Genomic DNA, 17,120 nt, shown 5'->3' on the forward strand with positions numbered 1-17,120 from the left:
GTGTGTGTGTGCACTTGTGTCAGTGTGTTTCAATGTGTTTCAGCGTGTCTCTGCGTGGCTCCTCTGTCATCCCTGTGGAAATGAAAGTCGACACTTGTGAATTGTGGGGAAAATAAAGAATCCGGATGAAAAAGCAGCAGCCCGCCCGAGCGTCTGTTACCACCTCCGGAGAGAAACTCTTCTGGAGCATTCCTCCAAAATGTCACCGGTACAACGGGTTTAGCGAGTCCAGCCCTAGAAATCCGAACAATTTCACACAAGGAAACACACCGCGCACAAACACACACAAACACGAGGGGGTTTTAACACCTGGAGGAACGGCACCTCGTCTGCCGCGCACAACACCCAAGACGACAAGCGCTGAGGAGACAACTCTCAGAGCGAGAGTCCTCGGATATTCACGTCCTTAGCCGGGACGGTTTCGAGCACAGACTCCGGAGCCTGAATCCGGACGGGCTCCGAGTCCAGCCGGAGCGCGCGCGCTCACGCGCGAGGAGTCAACGAGCCCCGCGAACCCCCCGCGAGCCGCCCTGACGCCGGGAAGCGGGGCGCGCGAGGACAGGGGGGAGCCCCGAGCGAGAGACTCAGATCTGGGAGGAAAGATGAGGTGCAGGGATGGGGGGGGGACCTGACCCTTGAACCGGCAGTGAAAGAAAACAGGTAAAAACGTAATTATTATTACAAAAAACTACAATAGGAATCTTCTCCGCTCAGAAGAACACAAAACAGCCACGCTTTTCATTTAAATTCAGACTTAAAAAGGTCCACTAGAACACGACTGCTCTACTGTTCTCCTGTACTGGGACTGTAGCTCCTATTGTAACAGACTGTTCTCCTGTACTGGACTGTAGCTCCTATTGTAACAGACTGTTCTCCTGTACTGGACTGTAGCTCCTATTGTAACAGACTGTTCTCCTGTACTGGGACTGTAGCCCCTATTGTAACAGGACTGTTCTCCTGTACTGGACTGTAGCTCCTATTGTAACAGACTGTTCTCCTGTACTGGGACTGTAGCTCCTATTGTAACAGACTGTTCTCCTGTACTGGACTGTAGCTCCTATTGTAATGGACTGTTCTCCTGTACTGGACTGTAGCTCCTATTGTAACAGGACAGTTCTGCTGTACTGGACTGTAGCTCCTATTGTAACTGGACTGTTCTACTGTACTGGACTGTAGCTCCTATTGTAACAGACTGTTCTACTGTACTGGACTGTAGCTCCTATTGTAATGGACTGTTCTCCTGTACTGGACTGTAGCTCCTATTGTAACAGGACAGTTCTGCTGTACTGGGCTGTAGTTCCTATTGTAACTGGACTGTTCTCCTGTACTGGACTGTAGCTCCTATTGTAACAGACTGGTCTACTGTACTGGACTGTAGCTCCTATTGTAATGGACTGTTCTCCTGTACTGGACTGTAGCTCCTATTGTAACAGACTGTTCTACTGTACTGGACTGTAGCTCCTATTGTAATGGACTGTTCTCCTGTACTGGGACTGTAGCTCCTATTGTAACAGGACTGTTCTCCTGTACTGGACTGTAGCCCCTATTGTAACAGGACTGTTCTCCTGTACTGGACTGTAGCTCCTATTGTAACAGGACTGTTCTCCTGTACTGGGACTGTAGCTCCTTGTCACGCCCTCTGCAGCCAGAGGGCGCTCCTTCTCTGTCCTGTCCCTAGTTTCCGGTCTGCTGTCCTTCCTGTCCCTCTCTTTCCCTTGGGCTATATATTTCCGGGTCTTGCACTCTGTCCTCGCTCAGCATTGATGTTCGGATGTCCTGAGACCCGCCTAGCACCAGGGCGCCCCATGTCCGCTCCCTGAGGGCATAGGTTTCTATACGGCATTCCTGAACTCTTTGCACTATGAGCCCGGGCCTTTTTCCCGTCTCGCCGCTACGCATATGGGTCTTTTTCCGCTCTCCTGCTCCCCACGGTTTGTCTCTTTGGACGTCCGTGACACTCCTATTGTAACAGACTGTTCTCCTGTACTGGACTGTAGCTCCTATTGTAACAGACTGTTCTCCTGTACTGGACTGTAGCTCCTATTGTAACAGACTGTTCTCCTGTACTGGGACTGTAGCTCCTATTGTAACTGGACTGTTCTCCTGTACTGGACTGTAGCTCCTATTGTAACTGGACCGTTCTCCTGTACTGGACTGTAGCTCCTATTGTAACAGACTGTTCTCCTGTACTGGACTGTAGCTCCTATTGTAACAGACTGTTCTCCTGTACTGGACTGTAGCTCCTATTGTAACAGGACTGTTCTCCTGTACTGGACTGTAGCTCCTATTGTAACGGGACTGTTCTCCTGTACTGGACTGTAGCCCCTATTGTAACAGACTGGTCTCCTGTACTGGACTGTAGCACCTATTGTAACAGACTGTTCTCCTGTACTGGGACTGTAGCCCCTATTGTAACAGGACTGTTCTCCTGTACTGGGACTGTAGCTCCTATTGTAACAGGACTGTTCTCCTGTACTGGACTGTAGCTCCTATTGTAACGGGACTGTTCTCCTGTACTGGGACTGTAGCCCCTACTCTAACGGGACTGTTCTCCTGTACTGGGACTGTAGCCCCTATTGTAACAGGACTGTTCTCCTGTACTGGACTGTAGCTCCTATTGTAACAGACTGTTCTCCTGTACTGGACTGTAGCTCCTATTGTAACTGGACTGTTCTCCTGTACTGGGACTGTAGCTCCTATTGTAACTGGACTGTTCTCCTGTACTGGACTGTAGCCCCTATTGTAACAGGACTGTTCTCCTGTACTGGACTGTAGCTCCTATTGTAACAGACTGTTCTCCTGTACTGGACTGTAGCTCCTATTGTAACAGACTGTTCTCCTGTACTGGACTGTAGCTCCTATTGTAACTGGACTGTTCTCCTGTACTGGACTGTAGCTCCTATTGTAACTGGACTGTTCTCCTGTACTGGACTGTAGCTCCTATTGTAACAGACTGTTCTCCTGTACTGGACTGTAGCCCCTATTGTAACAGGACTGTTCTCCTGTACTGGGACTGTAGCTCCTATTGTAACAGACTGTTCTCCTGTACTGGACTGTAGCTCCTATTGTAACAGGACTGTTCTCCTGTACTGGGACTGTAGCTCCTATTGTAACAGACTGTTCTACTGTACTGGACTGTAGCTCCTATTGTAACAGACTGTTCTACTGTACTGGACTGTAGCTCCTATTGTAACAGACTGTTCTACTGTACTGGACTGTAGCTCCTATTGTAACAGGACTGTTCTACTGTACTGGACTGTAGCTCCTGTTGTAACAGGACTGTTCTACTGTACTGGACTGTAGCTCCTGTTGTAACAGGACTGTTCTCCTGTACTGGACTGTAGCTCCTATTGTAACAGGACTGTTCTCCTGTACTGGACTGTAGCTCCTATTGTAACAGACTGTTCTCCTGTACTGGACTGTAGCTCCTATTGTAACAGGACTGTTCTCCTGTACTGGACTGTAGCTCCTATTGTAACAGGACTGTTCTCCTGTACTGGACTGTAGCTCCTATTGTAACAGACTGTTCTCCTGTACTGGACTGTAGCTCCTATTGTAACAGACTGTTCTCCTGTACTGGGACTGTAGCTCCTATTGTAACAGACTGTTCTCCTGTACTGGACTGTAGCTCCTATTGTAACAGGACTGTTCTCCTGTACTGGACTGTAGCCCCTATTGTAACAGACTGTTCTCCTGTACTGGGACTGTAGCTCCTATTGTAACAGGACTGTTCTCCTGTACTGGGACTGTAGCTCCTATTGTAACAGGACTGTTCTCCTGTACTGGGACTGTAGCTCCTATTGTAACAGACTGTTCTCCTGTACTGGGACTGTAGCCCCTATTGTAACTGGACTGTTCTCCTGTACTGGACTGTAGCCCCTATTGTAACAGACTGTTCTCCTGTACTGGACTGTAGCTCCTATTGTAACAGGACTGTTCTACTGTACTGGACTGTAGCTCCTGTTGTAACAGGACTGTTCTACTGTACTGGGACTGTAGCTCCTATTGTAACAGGACTGTTCTCCTGTACTGGACTGTAGTTCCTATTGTAACAGGACTGTTCTCCTGTACTGGACTGTAGCTCCTATTGTAACTGGACTGTTCTACTGTACTGGACTGTAGCTCCTATTGTAACTGGACTGTTCTCCTGTACTGGACTGTAGCCCCTATTGTAACAGACTGTTCTCCTGTACTGGACTGTAGCTCCTATTGTAACAGGACTGTTCTCCTGTACTGGACTGTAGCTCCTATTGTAACAGGACTGTTCTCCTGTACTGGGACTGTAGCTCCTATTGTAACAGACTGGTCTACTGTACTGGACTGTAGCTCCTATTGTAACAGGACTGTTCTCCTGTACTGGGACTGTAGCTCCTATTGTAACAGGACTGTTCTCCTGTACTGGACTGTAGCTCCTATTGTAACAGGACTGTTCTCCTGTACTGGGACTGTAGCTCCTATTGTAACAGACTGTTCTCCTGTACTGGACTGTAGCTCCTATTGTAACAGGACTGTTCTCCTGTACTGGACTGTAGCTCCTATTGTAACAGGACTGTTCTCCTGTACTGGGACTGTAGCTCCTATTGTAACAGACTGGTCTACTGTACTGGACTGTAGCTCCTATTGTAACAGACTGGTCTACTGTACTGGACTGTAGCTCCTATTGTAACAGGACTGTTCTCCTGTACTGGGACTGTAGCTCCTATTGTAACAGGACTGTTCTCCTGTACTGGACTGTAGCTCCTATTGTAACAGGACTGTTCTCCTGTACTGGGACTGTAGCTCCTATTGTAACAGACTGTTCTCCTGTACTGGACTGTAGCTCCTATTGTAACAGACTGTTCTCCTGTACTGGACTGTAGCTCCTATTGTAACAGGACTGTTCTCCTGTACTGGACTGTAGCTCCTATTGTAACAGGACTGTTCTCCTGTACTGGGACTGTAGCTCCTATTGTAACAGGACTGTTCTCCTGTACTGGACTGTAGCTCCTATTGTAACAGACTGTTCTACTGTACTGGACTGTAGCTCCTATTGTAACAGGACTGTTCTCCTGTACTGGACTGTAGCCCCTATTGTAACTGGACTGTTCTCCTGTACTGGACTGTAGCTCCTATTGTAACAGGACTGTTCTCCTGTACTGGACTGTAGCTCCTATTGTAACTGGACTGTTCTCCTGTACTGGGACTGTAGCCCCTATTGTAACTGGACTGTTACAGGGAGGGGGTGGCCGGAGGGCCCTGCCCTGTGCTGATTTGCCTATCAGGTTGCGGTCGGAAGGTCTGTTTAGAGGGGAGACAACGGGCTGGGTTGTGAGATCCTCTCTGTATGGAAATCAGCCCCCTGTCAGTAACTGGGCGGCTTCTGTTCTTCTTGTTCACCTGAGGCCAGTGAGCTTCTGTCCTGGAATTCAAGCAGCGAATTCGTTTAACATCTGAAACAACACAGAACAGTACAGCCCAGTGAGATTGTGGAAAAAACGCAGTCCAGCGCAGTACAGCCCAGTGAGATTGTGGACAGAACAAAAGAAAAAGATACAGCAGTGACACTAGTAGTGTCTACTGTACAGTCAGGTGTGACAGTGTGTGTGTGTTGGTGAGTTCAGGGTGAGTGTGAGAGGAGGGACAGCAGTGACACTAGTAGTGTCTACAGTACAGTCAGGTGTGACAGTGTGTGTGTGTGCTGGTGAGTTCAGGGTGAGTGTGAGAGGAGAGGGACAGCAGTGACACTAGTAGTGTCTACTGTACAGTCAGGTGTGACAGTGTGTGTGTGTTGGTGAGTTCAGGGAGAGTGTGAGAGGAGAGGGACAGCAGTGACACTAGTAGTGTCTACTGTACAGTCAGGTGTGACAGTGTGACAGTGTGTGTGTGCTGGAGAGTTCAGGGTGAGTGTGAGAGGAGAGGGACAGCAGTGACACTAGTAGTGTCTACAGTACACTCAGGTGTGACAGTGTGTGTGTGCTGGTGAGTTCAGGGTGAGTGTGAGAGGAGAGGAACAGCAGTGACACTAGTAGTGTCTCCAGCACAGTCAGGTGTGACAGTGTGTGTGCTGGAGAGTTCAGGGTGAGTGTGAGAGGAGAGAGACAGCAGTGACACTAGTGACAGTACATATTGTGCCAGAGTTATAATGGGAGAGGGAGGAGTTAATCTGCCACAGTGCTACTGACTGAGAGGAGGGAGTGAACTGTAGGGAGGAGAGACTTCATCACCTGAAATAGCCTCAGTGCTGCTTGAAATGTCACGAGGACTCTGATCACAGATACAGTGCACTCTGGCACAGGTGAGGGATCTTCTTCACTAATGGACATGTCTCTTACTGGTGTCAGTCATAGATAGTCTTTGTTAAAGGATTTTATAAACTGACGGCAGAAGGATTTGATTGTGAGTATATCTCTTCCTGTTCAATAGCTTTTAATTACAGTTCATAAGCTTTTAATGCACATATTTTATAGTTTTTTTCTGTTACCTAGCGATGAAAATAAAAAGCAAAATAAAGTTTCTCTATTTGTAGATAGTATAATACAGACACACTGACTGGACACTCCAGTACATTAACACTGCACTGAGAGAGAGGGGTTAATACAGACACACTGACTGACTGGACACTCCAGTACATTAACACTGCACTGAGAGAGAGGGGTTCATACAGACAAACTGACTGACTGGACACTCCAGTACATTAACACTGCACTGAGAGAGAGGGGTTCATACAGACACACTGACTGACTGGACACTCCAGTACATTAACACTGCACTGAGAGAGAGGGGTTCATACAGACACACTGACTGGACACTCCAGTACATTAACACTGCACTGAGAGAGAGGGGTTCATACAGACACACTGACTGACTGGACACTCCAGTACATTAACACTGCACTGAGAGAGAGGGGTTCATACAGACACACTGACTGACTGGACACTCCAGTACATTAACACTGCACTGAGAGAGAGGGGTTCATACAGACACACTGACTGAACACTCCAGTACATTAACACTGCACTGAGAGAGAGGGGTTCATACAGACACACTGACTGACTGGACACTCCAGTACATTAACACTGCACTGAGAGAGAGGGGTTCATACAGACACACTGACTGAACACTCCAGTACATTAACACTGCACTGAGAGAGAGGGGTTCATACAGACACACTGACTGACTGGACACTCCAGTACATTAACACTGCACTGAGAGAGAGGGGTTCATACAGACACATTGACTGACTGGACACTCCAGTACATTAACACTGCACTGAGAGAGAGGGGTTCATACAGACACATTGACACTGACATTTTGGTGAAGATATTTGAATGTGTCTTCAAGCTGTAGTGAAGTCATTTCCTGTTTGTTTCCAACAGGCGAATCAGTGTCAGGTTTTGCTGAAGAACCCGTGGACATCCGCCCAGCTGCAGCACGAGTCACAGTCTCCACTGTGACTGCAGCACAGGGCTCCTGATGGTGGCCCCCTCCGCTGTTGCACAGGAAGTGTGGTTTGTGCGTCACTGATTACGGTCCACCCACCCATGTGGCACAGTGGGGAGGTAGGGGGACAGGAGAAGAAGGGGCAAAATTCAGGGGCACTTTGCCCGTCTTTCTGTTTTGCGAGAAGGAGATCGAATGTCAGCTGGTGAAAAAAAACTACAAAACGTTTCCGTCCTGCAACAGTGTCCCCCTGCCTGGTCCGTCCCTGTGTCCTGCCGTTCTTTGGTTCCTCCCCTTTGCCCCCGTCTCCGTCGAGCAGCTTTTCCCTGATGGAAGCAGTTTGCTCCTCATCTTCTGTGTTTGAAGACCTCGTCAGTGTGGAGAACAAGAAGAAGGGTTAGTTCCCAGGCGCTGGTTTTTCCTCAGTAAGAAACACAACTGCACTGCCTTCGCCTCATCTTCAAGAGAACAGGTGGCTGGACTCCACCCAGTATTTTAAGGTTTTACAGAGTGAGGACTAAGGCACACAGATCTGAGGCACACAGATCTGAGGCACACAGGACTGAGGCAGACAGGACTTAGGCAGAGGACTGAGGCACACAGATCTGAGGCAGACAGGACTGAAGTACCCAGATCTGAGACAGACAGGACGGAGGCAGAGGACTGAGACAGACAGGACTAAGGCACACAGCACTGAGACAGACAGATCTGAGACAGACTGAGGCACACAGGACTGAGGCAGAGGACTGAGGCGCACAGATCTGAGGCACACAGGACTGAGGCACACAGATCTGAGGCAGACAGGACTGAGGTCCCCACAGATCTGAGGCAGAGGACTGAGGCAGACAGATCTGAGGCAGACAGATCTGAGGCACACAGATCTGAGGCACACAGGACTGAGGCAGACAAGACTGAGGCACACAGGACTGAGGCACACAGGACTGAGGCACACAGGACTGAGGCACACAGGACTGAAGCACACAGACCTGAGGCAGACAGGACTGAGGCAGGACTGAGGCAGAGCAACTAAACCTACTGACAACGTTGTAATGCCAGCAGAACCCCATGATGGGCAGAGGGAGGGGGCCCCCCAAATTGGGGTAGACCCCAAAACTGTAGAACACAACTCGGATCCCAGAGACAAACCTGGTGGTCACCCCAACACCCCTGGCTCCAACAGCCTGGACCCTCCCGCTGTGCCAGGGGACATCCAAGGGGTGCAGGGTGACAGTGGTGCCCCCCAAAACGAAGACAGTTCTGCAGGTCAAGCAGAGAAAAGGGACCTCGAAATCTCCAGGGTCATGGGGTCACAGGGGGGTCCCGTGGAGCAATTTGAACTCGGGCACCTCAGTAATTCTGAGAATGTTGGGGCGCAGGCACCCCACCACACCGAAAGGACACCCTCCCTATCCCCTGTCCCCCGGAGCAGCAGGGACACGGCGCTGCAGGCCGGGGGGGCACCCCGGGCCTGGGGTCGGGGTCGGGGTGCGGGGGGCCCGGGGGGCAGGGGGTTCTGCGGGCGCTGTGGCGTTTTCAGGGTGCTGTCCCGAGGGTGTCTTCGCTGCGTGGGGGAGACCCCCATGATGGTGTCCGGACTGGTGCTGACCATCGGGTTCTGCATCATCATCATCCTCATCTTCGTCTGCACGCAGAGGGTGAGGCAGAGTGTCGCTGCTGGTCATTGTGTCTGGACTGGTCAGTGTACAGTGTGTGTGTGTGTGTCAGAGTGTCGCTGCTGGTCATTGTGTCTGGACTGGTCAGTGTACAGTGTGTGTGTGTGTCAGAGTGTCGCCGCTGGTCATTGTGTCTGGACTGGTCAGTGTACAGTGTGTGTGTGTGTGTCAGAGCGTCGCCGCTGGTCATTGTGTCTGGACTGGTCAGTGTACAGTGTGTGTGTGTGTGTGTCAGAGCGTTGCCGCTGGTCATTGTGTCTGGACTGGTCAGTGTACAGTGTGTGTGTGTGTCAGAGCGTCGCCGCTGGTCATTGTGTCTGGACTGGTCAGTGTACAGTGTGTGTGTGTGTGTGTGTCAGAGCGTCGCCGCTGGTCATTGTGTCTGGACTGGTCAGTGTACAGTGTGTGTGTGTGTGTGTTTCAGAGCGTCGCCGCTGGTCATTGTGTCTGGACTGGTCAGTGTACAGTGTGTGTGTGTGTGTCAGAGCGTCGCCGCTGGTCATTGTGTCTGGACTGGTCAGTGTACAGTGTGTGTGTGTGTGTGTGTGTCAGAGCGTCACCGCTGGTCATTGTGTCTGGACTGGTCAGTGTACAGTGTGTGTGTGTGTGTGTGTGTGTCAGAGCGTCGCCGCTGGTCATTGTGTCTGGACTGGTCAGTGTACAGTGTGTGTGTGTGTGTGTGTGTGTGTCAGAGCGTCGCCGCTGGTCATTGTGTCTGGACTGGTCAGTGTACAGTGTGTGTGTGTGTCAGAGCGTCGCCGCTGGTCATTGTGTCTGGACTGGTCAGTGTACAGTGTGTGTGTGTGTGTGTGTGTCAGAGCGTCACCGCTGGTCATTGTGTCTGGACTGGTCAGTGTACAGTGTGTGTGTGTGTGTGTGTGTGTGTGTCAGAGCGTCGCCGCTGGTCATTGTGTCTGGACTGGTCAGTGTACAGTGTGTGTGTGTGTGTGTGTGTGTGTGTCAGAGCGTCGCCGCTGGTCATTGTGTCTGGACTGGTCAGTGTACAGTGAGTGTGTGTGTGTGTGTGTGTGTGTGTGTGTGTCAGAGTGTCGCCGCTGGTCATTGTGTCTGGACTGGTCAGTGTACAGTGTGTGTGTGTGTGTCAGAGCGTCGCCGCTGGTCATTGTGTCTGGACTGGTCAGTGTACAGTGTGTGTGTGTGTGTGTGTGTCAGAGCGTCACCGCTGGTCATTGTGTCTGGACTGGTCAGTGTACAGTGTGTGTGTGTGTGTGTGTGTGTGTCAGAGCGTCGCCGCTGGTCATTGTGTCTGGACTGGTCAGTGTACAGTGTGTGTGTGTGTGTCAGAGCGTCGCCGCTGGTCATTGTGTCTGGACTGGTCAGTGTACAGTGTGTGTGTGTGTGTGTGTGTGTGTGTGTGTCAGAGCGTCGCCGCTGGTCATTGTGTCTGGACTGGTCAGTGTACAGTGTGTGTGTGTGTGTGTGTGTGTGTGTCAGAGCGTCGCCGCTGGTCATTGTGTCTGGACTGGTCAGTGTACAGTGTGTGTGTGTGTGGCAGAGTGTCGCTGCTGGTCATTGTGTCTGGACTGGTCAGTGTACAGTGAGTGTGTGTGTGTGTGTGTGTGTGTGTGTGTGTGTCAGAGTGTCGCCGCTGGTCATTGTGTCTGGACTGGTCAGTGTACAGTGTGTGTGTGTGTGTGTCAGAGCGTCGCCGCTGGTCATTGTGTCTGGACTGGTCAGTGTACAGTGTGTGTGTGTGTGTGTCAGAGCGTCGCCGCTGGTCATTGTGTCTGGACTGGTCAGTGTACAGTGTGTGTGTGTGTCAGAGCGTCGTCGCTGGTCATTGTGTCTGGACTGGTCAGTGTACAGTGTGTGTGTGTGTTCTTTTCAGTGTGTGTGTATTCTGGTGAGTGTGTGTGTCTGAGTGTGTCTGATCAGACTGTCAGTCTTCCCTTTGTCTGTATTAACCCCTCTGTCTCTGTGTGTGTGTGTGTGTCAGAGCGTCAGTGACCATGTGGGGGCGCTGGCGGTGGTGTGTGTGTGTCTGTGTCTCAGTGTGGCCCTGCTGCTGGCTCTGCCCTGGCTTCCTGTGGTGCGGCGCTGTGGCGGGGGGCTGGCGCTGTCCGTCTGGATCTGCCTGTACGTCATCGGCATCGTCTTCACCTTCACAGGAGGTCCTGTCTCCGCCTGGGATCAGGTCTGTACAGCTCTCCTGCCTCTCTGTGTGTCTGTCTCTCTGTCTGTTTCTGTCTGTCTGTCTGTCTGTCTGTCTGTCTGTCTGTCTGTCTGTGTCTCTCCCTGTCTCTCTCTTTCTCTTTCCCTGTCCATCTATCTCCTTGCCTCTCTCTCTGTTTCTCTCCCTGTCTCTCTCTTTCAGGTCTTTGTCCCTGTCTCTTTCTCTCTGTCTCTCTCTCCCAGTCTCTGTCTCTCTCCATCTCTCTCCCAGTCTCTCCCCTAGTCTCTCTCCCAGTCAATTCAATTCAATTCAATTTTATTGGCATGAGCGATGCCAAAGCAAAACAATTACAATTAACATCAAACAAAAATCCACAGACATTTACAATATAGTCATTATTGAGAGACAGGCTCACTGTCTGTTCCTCAGGCTGTGACAGGAGATCACACACTGTATTATTATTATTGAGGGACAGGCTCACTGTCTGTTCCTCAGGCTGTGACAGGAGATCACACACTGTATTATTATTATTGAGAGACAGGCTCACTGTCTGTTCCTCAGGCTGTGACAGGAGATCACACACTGTATTATTATTATTGAGAGACAGGCTCACTGTCTGTTCCTCAGGCTGTGACAGGAGATCACACACTGTATTATTATTATTGAGAGACAGGCTCACTGTCTGTTCCTCAGGCTGTGACAGGAGATCACACACTGTATTATTATTATTGAGAGACAGGCTCACTGTTCCTCAGGCTGTGACAGGAGATCACATACTGTATTATTATTATTGAGAGACAGGCTCACTGTCTGTTCCTCAGGCTGTGACAGGAGATCACACACTGTGCTGCCAGTTCAACTGAGTTCCTTCCTTCCCCTCCCAGTAGGATTGAGACTTCTTGTTATTCTGGCAGGTGTGGGAATTCTGGGATTAGATTTCTGAATTAGGGGAAGAATGTTTCTCTAATCCCAGAGTATCAGTCACAGTGCAGTAGGAAGTGCACCTCTGTCTCTATTTCTCCCCGCTGGCAGTGGGAGCACAGCCTGTCCTCTCTGGGCAGCCAGGTCTGCCTGTGTCCAGTTTCTATGGCCAGGCTGTGGTCACTGAGCCTGTACTTCGTCAGGGTCTGTTTCTTTTTGCTGTTATTTATCTTGGTTCTGTAGCGTTCCAGTTGATGTTGTGTGTGTGTGTGTGTGTGTGTGTGTGTGTGTGTGTGTGTGTATCCCAGTGTGTGAGATATGGCTGTGTGATCTGTGATGTGCTTGATTCTAGCAGTGCTGTCCTGAGGCTGGCTGGTGTCGGTGTGGCTCAGGTCAGTGAGCCTCAGGACCAGCTGGCTCAGGGGGCTCTTCTCTGTGTGTTTGTGTGTCCCAGTGGGTGAGGTAGTGTGAGTGTGAGTGGGTCAGGCAGTGCTGTGTGTATGTGTTGTCTGGTGGGTGTCAGTGAGCCTCAGGACCAGCTGGCTCAGGGGGCCCTTCTCTGGGCTCAGCTCTTGGCTCAGCAGGGCCTTGTGGTGGCAGGAATTTTGGTCGCTGTTTTTAGGTGCAGCCAATACTTTAATACTCTCTCTCTCTCTCTCCCTCTGTCTGTCTCTCTGTCTCTCTCCGAGTCTCTGTGACACTTCGGAGGTGCTCTGTGGGTGAGACTCTCATGAGCAGCACCCCCAGTGAAACTCTCCCCCTGTCGCCTGCAGGTGGCGCTCTTCACATTCCTGTCCCTGTCCCTCTACACCGTGCTGCCCCTGTCTCTCTCCTGGGCCCTGCTGTTCGGCGTCGGCACCTCGCTCTCCCACGTGCTCATCATCAGCGTGTTCGTGCCCGTCCGCAGCCCCAAGACTCCGGACCTCGCTGTGCAGGTACTGGGCCCATCCAGCTCCACAGCTCCACAGCCCCACAGCTCCCAGCTCCACAGGTCCACAGCTCCCAGCTCCCCGAATCAGGGGCAATAAGTAAATCATTCACTACCCTGACGAGCAGTCTGAGTGCTGTGAAACATGTCATTAAATGTCATACGTGCCTGTAGCCAATGTGCACCCACACGTCCTAAAACCTTCGATAGACATGGTAAAGTAGAGATTGGTCTGTAGCTCAGGCCAATTAGACTTGTAGGTGTTCGTTATACCCCTGAATGTGCACCACTAGGCCGGATTTTTGTGCTCCAGCTAGTTTCAGATTGCGAAGTTCGGGGGTGTACCATGGAGGGGAGCACTGTTAGTGCATTTACGTCTCGCTGAAGAAAGAGGGACACAGACATCAATGAATACAGCTTTGTGATCAGAAATGTATAGGTCAATGATTTGTACATCTCTGTGTGTCTCAGGGTTTTGACTAGTTATGTCTGTGTTTGTGTCTCTGAGTATTTGACTGGTTATGTCTGTGTGTGCTTCTCAGTTTGGTTGACTTGTTTGACTGGTTATATCTGTGTGCATCTCAGTGTGTTTGATTAGTTATGTCTGTGTTGTGTCTCACTGTGTTTAATTGGTTATGTCTTTGTGTGTGCCAGTGTGTTTGATGGGTTGTATTTGTCTGTGTGTCAGTTTGTTCCACTAGGTATTTCTGTTTGTGTCTCAGTATGTTTGACTGGTTATGTCTATGTGTGTCGGTGTGTTTGACGGGTTATATATGTGTGTGTCTCAGTGTGTTCGACTGGTTACATTTTTGTATGTGTCAGTGTTTGACTAGTTATGTCTACATGTGTAGACAGTAGACTACGTGACAGTATGTCTACGTGTGTATCAGTGTGTTTGGCTAGTTATGTCTGTGTTTGTCTTAGTGTGTTTGATTAGTAACGTCTGTGTTAGTGTCTCACTGTGTTTAATTGGTTATGTCTTTGTGTGTGCCAGTGTGTTTGATGGGTTATATTTGTCTGTGTCTCAGTTTGTTCCACTAGGTATTTCTGTTTGTGTCTCAGTATGTTTGACTGGTTATGTCTATGTGTGTCGGTGTGTTTGACGGGTTATATATGTGTGTGTCTCAGTATGTTTGACTAGTTATGTCTACGTGTGTAGACAGTAGACTACGTGTCAGTATGTCTACGTGTGTATCAGTGTGTTTGGCTAGTTATGTCTGTGTTTGGCTTAGTGTGTTTGTCTGGTTATGTCTGTGTCTGTGTTTGACTTGGCTATATCTGTTTGTGTTAGTGTTTGACTGGTTGTGTTTCTGTCTGTCAGAGTGTGTTTGATTGTGTCTGTATGTGTCAGTGTGCTTGACTAGTTACATCTTTGTGTTACTGCATTTGACTGGTTAGCATCAGTGGTGTGATGGCTTAAGTGATTGACTTATAACCCTGAGGTCAGGTGTTCAAATCCAGCTGTCTCCATGAGTTTTCTTTGGGGCGGAGCGCTGGCTCGCGGGCTCAGGATCTGCGCCTGTGGCTGGGAGGTTGCCGGTTTGAATCCCGCGGCCGGCAGAGGAATCCTACTCCGCTGGGCCCCTGAGCGAGGCCCTGAACCCCAGCTGCTCCAGGGGTGCTGTATAAATGGCTGACCCTGCGCTGTGACCCCCAGCTTCTCTCCCTGTCTGTGTGTCTCATGGAGAGCAAGCTGGGGTCTGTGAAAAGACACATTCCTGATGCAAGAGATTGTAAAGGGACAGTGAAGTGATGTTGTTGTTGTTGTTTATATCTTTCGTTTGTCTCAGTGCATTTTACTTCCCTCTGTATGTTTTGTGATTACTGGAATTTGTAAAACATTGAAAGGTTAAATGCAAATAATCTGCAAATTAGAGAGAAGGATCTTTATGAAATAGACATTGTTCCTGCAGGGAAATGAGCTGTTCCTTTATTTATCTCTGATTATAAAACAAGTAATAATGTAGCTAATGACTACAGTGCTTTGTTTCTCTCAGTGCAGTGTTATTGTACTGAAGTGTCCAGTCAGTGTGTCTGTATGAACCCCTCTCTCTCAGTGCAGTGTTAATGTACTGGAGTGTCCAGTCAGTCAGTGTGTCTGTATGAACCCCTCTCTCTCAGTCCAGTGTTAATGTACTGGAGTGTCCAGTCAGTCAGTGTGTCTGTATGAACCCTCTCTCTCAGTGCAGTGTTAATGTACTGGAGTGTCCAGTCAGTGTGTCTGTATTAACCCCTCTCTCTCAGTGCAGTGTTAATGTACTGGAGTGTCCAGTCAGTGTGTCTGTATGAACCCCTCTCTCTCAGTGCAGTGTTAATGTACTGGAGTGTCCAGTCAGTCAGTGTGTCTGTATGAACCCCTCTCTCTCAGTGCAGTGTTAATGTACTGGAGTGTCCAGTCAGTCAGTGTGTCTGTATGAACCCCTCTCTCTCAGTGCAGTGTTAATGTACTGGAGTGTCCAGTCAGTCTGTCTCTCTGTGTCTCTCAGCTGGTAGCCAATGCAGTGGTATTCCTCTGTGCCAATCTGGTTGGAGGTTTTCACCTGGCACTGACAGAGAAGGCGCGTCGGAAATCGAAGAGGGAAGCAGAGAGGTTTGATGAGGTTCGCCTTCAGCTGGTGTACGAGAAGCGCCAGCAGGTAAAACACATGCAAGTGACACACACACACTGAGTACACACTGACACACTAGTGACACATTCACACTGCGTATACAGTGGCACTCTTGTGATACACAAACTGAGTGCACAGTGAAACACTAGTGACACACACTGAGTACACAGTGACATTATAGTGACACACACACTGTGTACACACTGACACGCTGGTGACACACACACTGAGGACACACTGACACGCTAGTGACACACACACTGAATACACACTGACACACTAGTGACACACACTGAATACACACTGACACGCTAGTGACACACACACTGAGTATACAGAGGCACTCTTGTGATACACACACTGAGTGCATAGTGAAACGCTAGTGAGTACACAGTGACACATTAGTGAGACACACACACTGAGTACACAGTGACGCACTGGTAATGCACACTGAGTATGCAGTGACACGTTAGTGACAAACACACTGAGTACACAGTGACACACTAGTACACAGGTACACAGGGATATTGTAACGACACACAGACATGCTAACATCACATGCGTTCTTATTGTCGTTTTTTTGTTTCCTTGGTGACTCTCCCAGGAACACCTCCTCCTCTCCGTGTTGCCGCGGTATATCGCAATGGAGATGAAGTCGGAGATTATCCGTCGTCTGAGGGAGAGCCAGAATGACAAAGAGAGCCCCAACCACTTCCACAGCCTGTACATCCGGCAGCACAAGGATGTCAGGTACCCTACTGGGGCCCCCTGACACCCCAGAGTCCCAAAGATACCCACTGTCACCCTGATAGCTACAGACACACTGATACCCCTGATTCCCACAGATACCCACAGACACACTGATACCCACAGATGCACTTATACCCACTGACACCCTGATATCTACAGACACACTGATACCCCTGATTCTCACAGATACCCACAGACACACTGATACCCCTAAGTCCCACAAATACCCACAGACACACTGATACCCCTGATTCCCACAGATATCCACTGACACCCTGACACCCCTGATTCCCACAGATACCCACTGATACCCTCATACCCACAGATACCCTGATTCCCACTGACACACTGATACCCACTGAAACCCTAATACCCACAAACACCCTGATACCCCTGATACCCACAGATACACTGATAAACACTGATACCCCCTGGGACACCTTGGGACACCCTGAGAGACCCTGAGACACACTGAGTCATACTGAGTAACAGTGATACACACTGATACACAATGGGACACCCTGAGACACCTTGAGACACCCCGAGACACAGTGTGACACTGATTCAGACTGAGACACTGATTCACATTGATTCACACTGAGACACTGATTCACACTTATGCACACTGATTCACATTTATGCACACTGAGACACACTGATTCACACCAACACACTGAAACACTCTG

The 17,120-nt window shown here is 49.8% G+C and overlaps 1 protein-coding gene across 5 annotated transcripts in view; it reads left to right on the forward strand.

The window, feature by feature from the left end:
* The first annotated feature begins 240 nt into the window (after positions 1-240).
* LOC102684695 (adenylate cyclase type 2-like) overlaps positions 241-17,120 on the forward strand; it is a 46,056-nt gene continuing 29,176 nt past the window's right edge. For 3 of the 5 annotated variants that reach the window (XR_011189389.1, XR_011189390.1, XM_069188663.1), the window contains exons 1-6: positions 246-660; positions 7,356-9,074; positions 11,050-11,247; positions 12,921-13,082; positions 15,562-15,711; positions 16,289-16,434. Coding sequence is in view for 3 of the 5 variants with exons in the window: in XM_069188663.1 (XP_069044764.1) it covers positions 8,469-9,074; positions 11,050-11,247; positions 12,921-13,082; positions 15,562-15,711; positions 16,289-16,434 (1,262 nt within the window). In the remaining 2 variants the exon portion in view is untranslated. Of the gene's footprint in view, positions 661-6,283; positions 6,376-7,355; positions 9,075-11,049; positions 11,248-12,920; positions 13,083-15,561; positions 15,712-16,288; positions 16,435-17,120 lie in introns of those variants that run through there. The other 2 variants (XM_069188665.1, XM_069188664.1) reach the window with 2 other exon arrangements.

This window comes from Lepisosteus oculatus, chromosome 4 (assembly GCF_040954835.1).
Source record: "Lepisosteus oculatus isolate fLepOcu1 chromosome 4, fLepOcu1.hap2, whole genome shotgun sequence".
NCBI classification, from domain to species: Eukaryota; Metazoa; Chordata; class Actinopteri; order Semionotiformes; family Lepisosteidae; genus Lepisosteus; species Lepisosteus oculatus.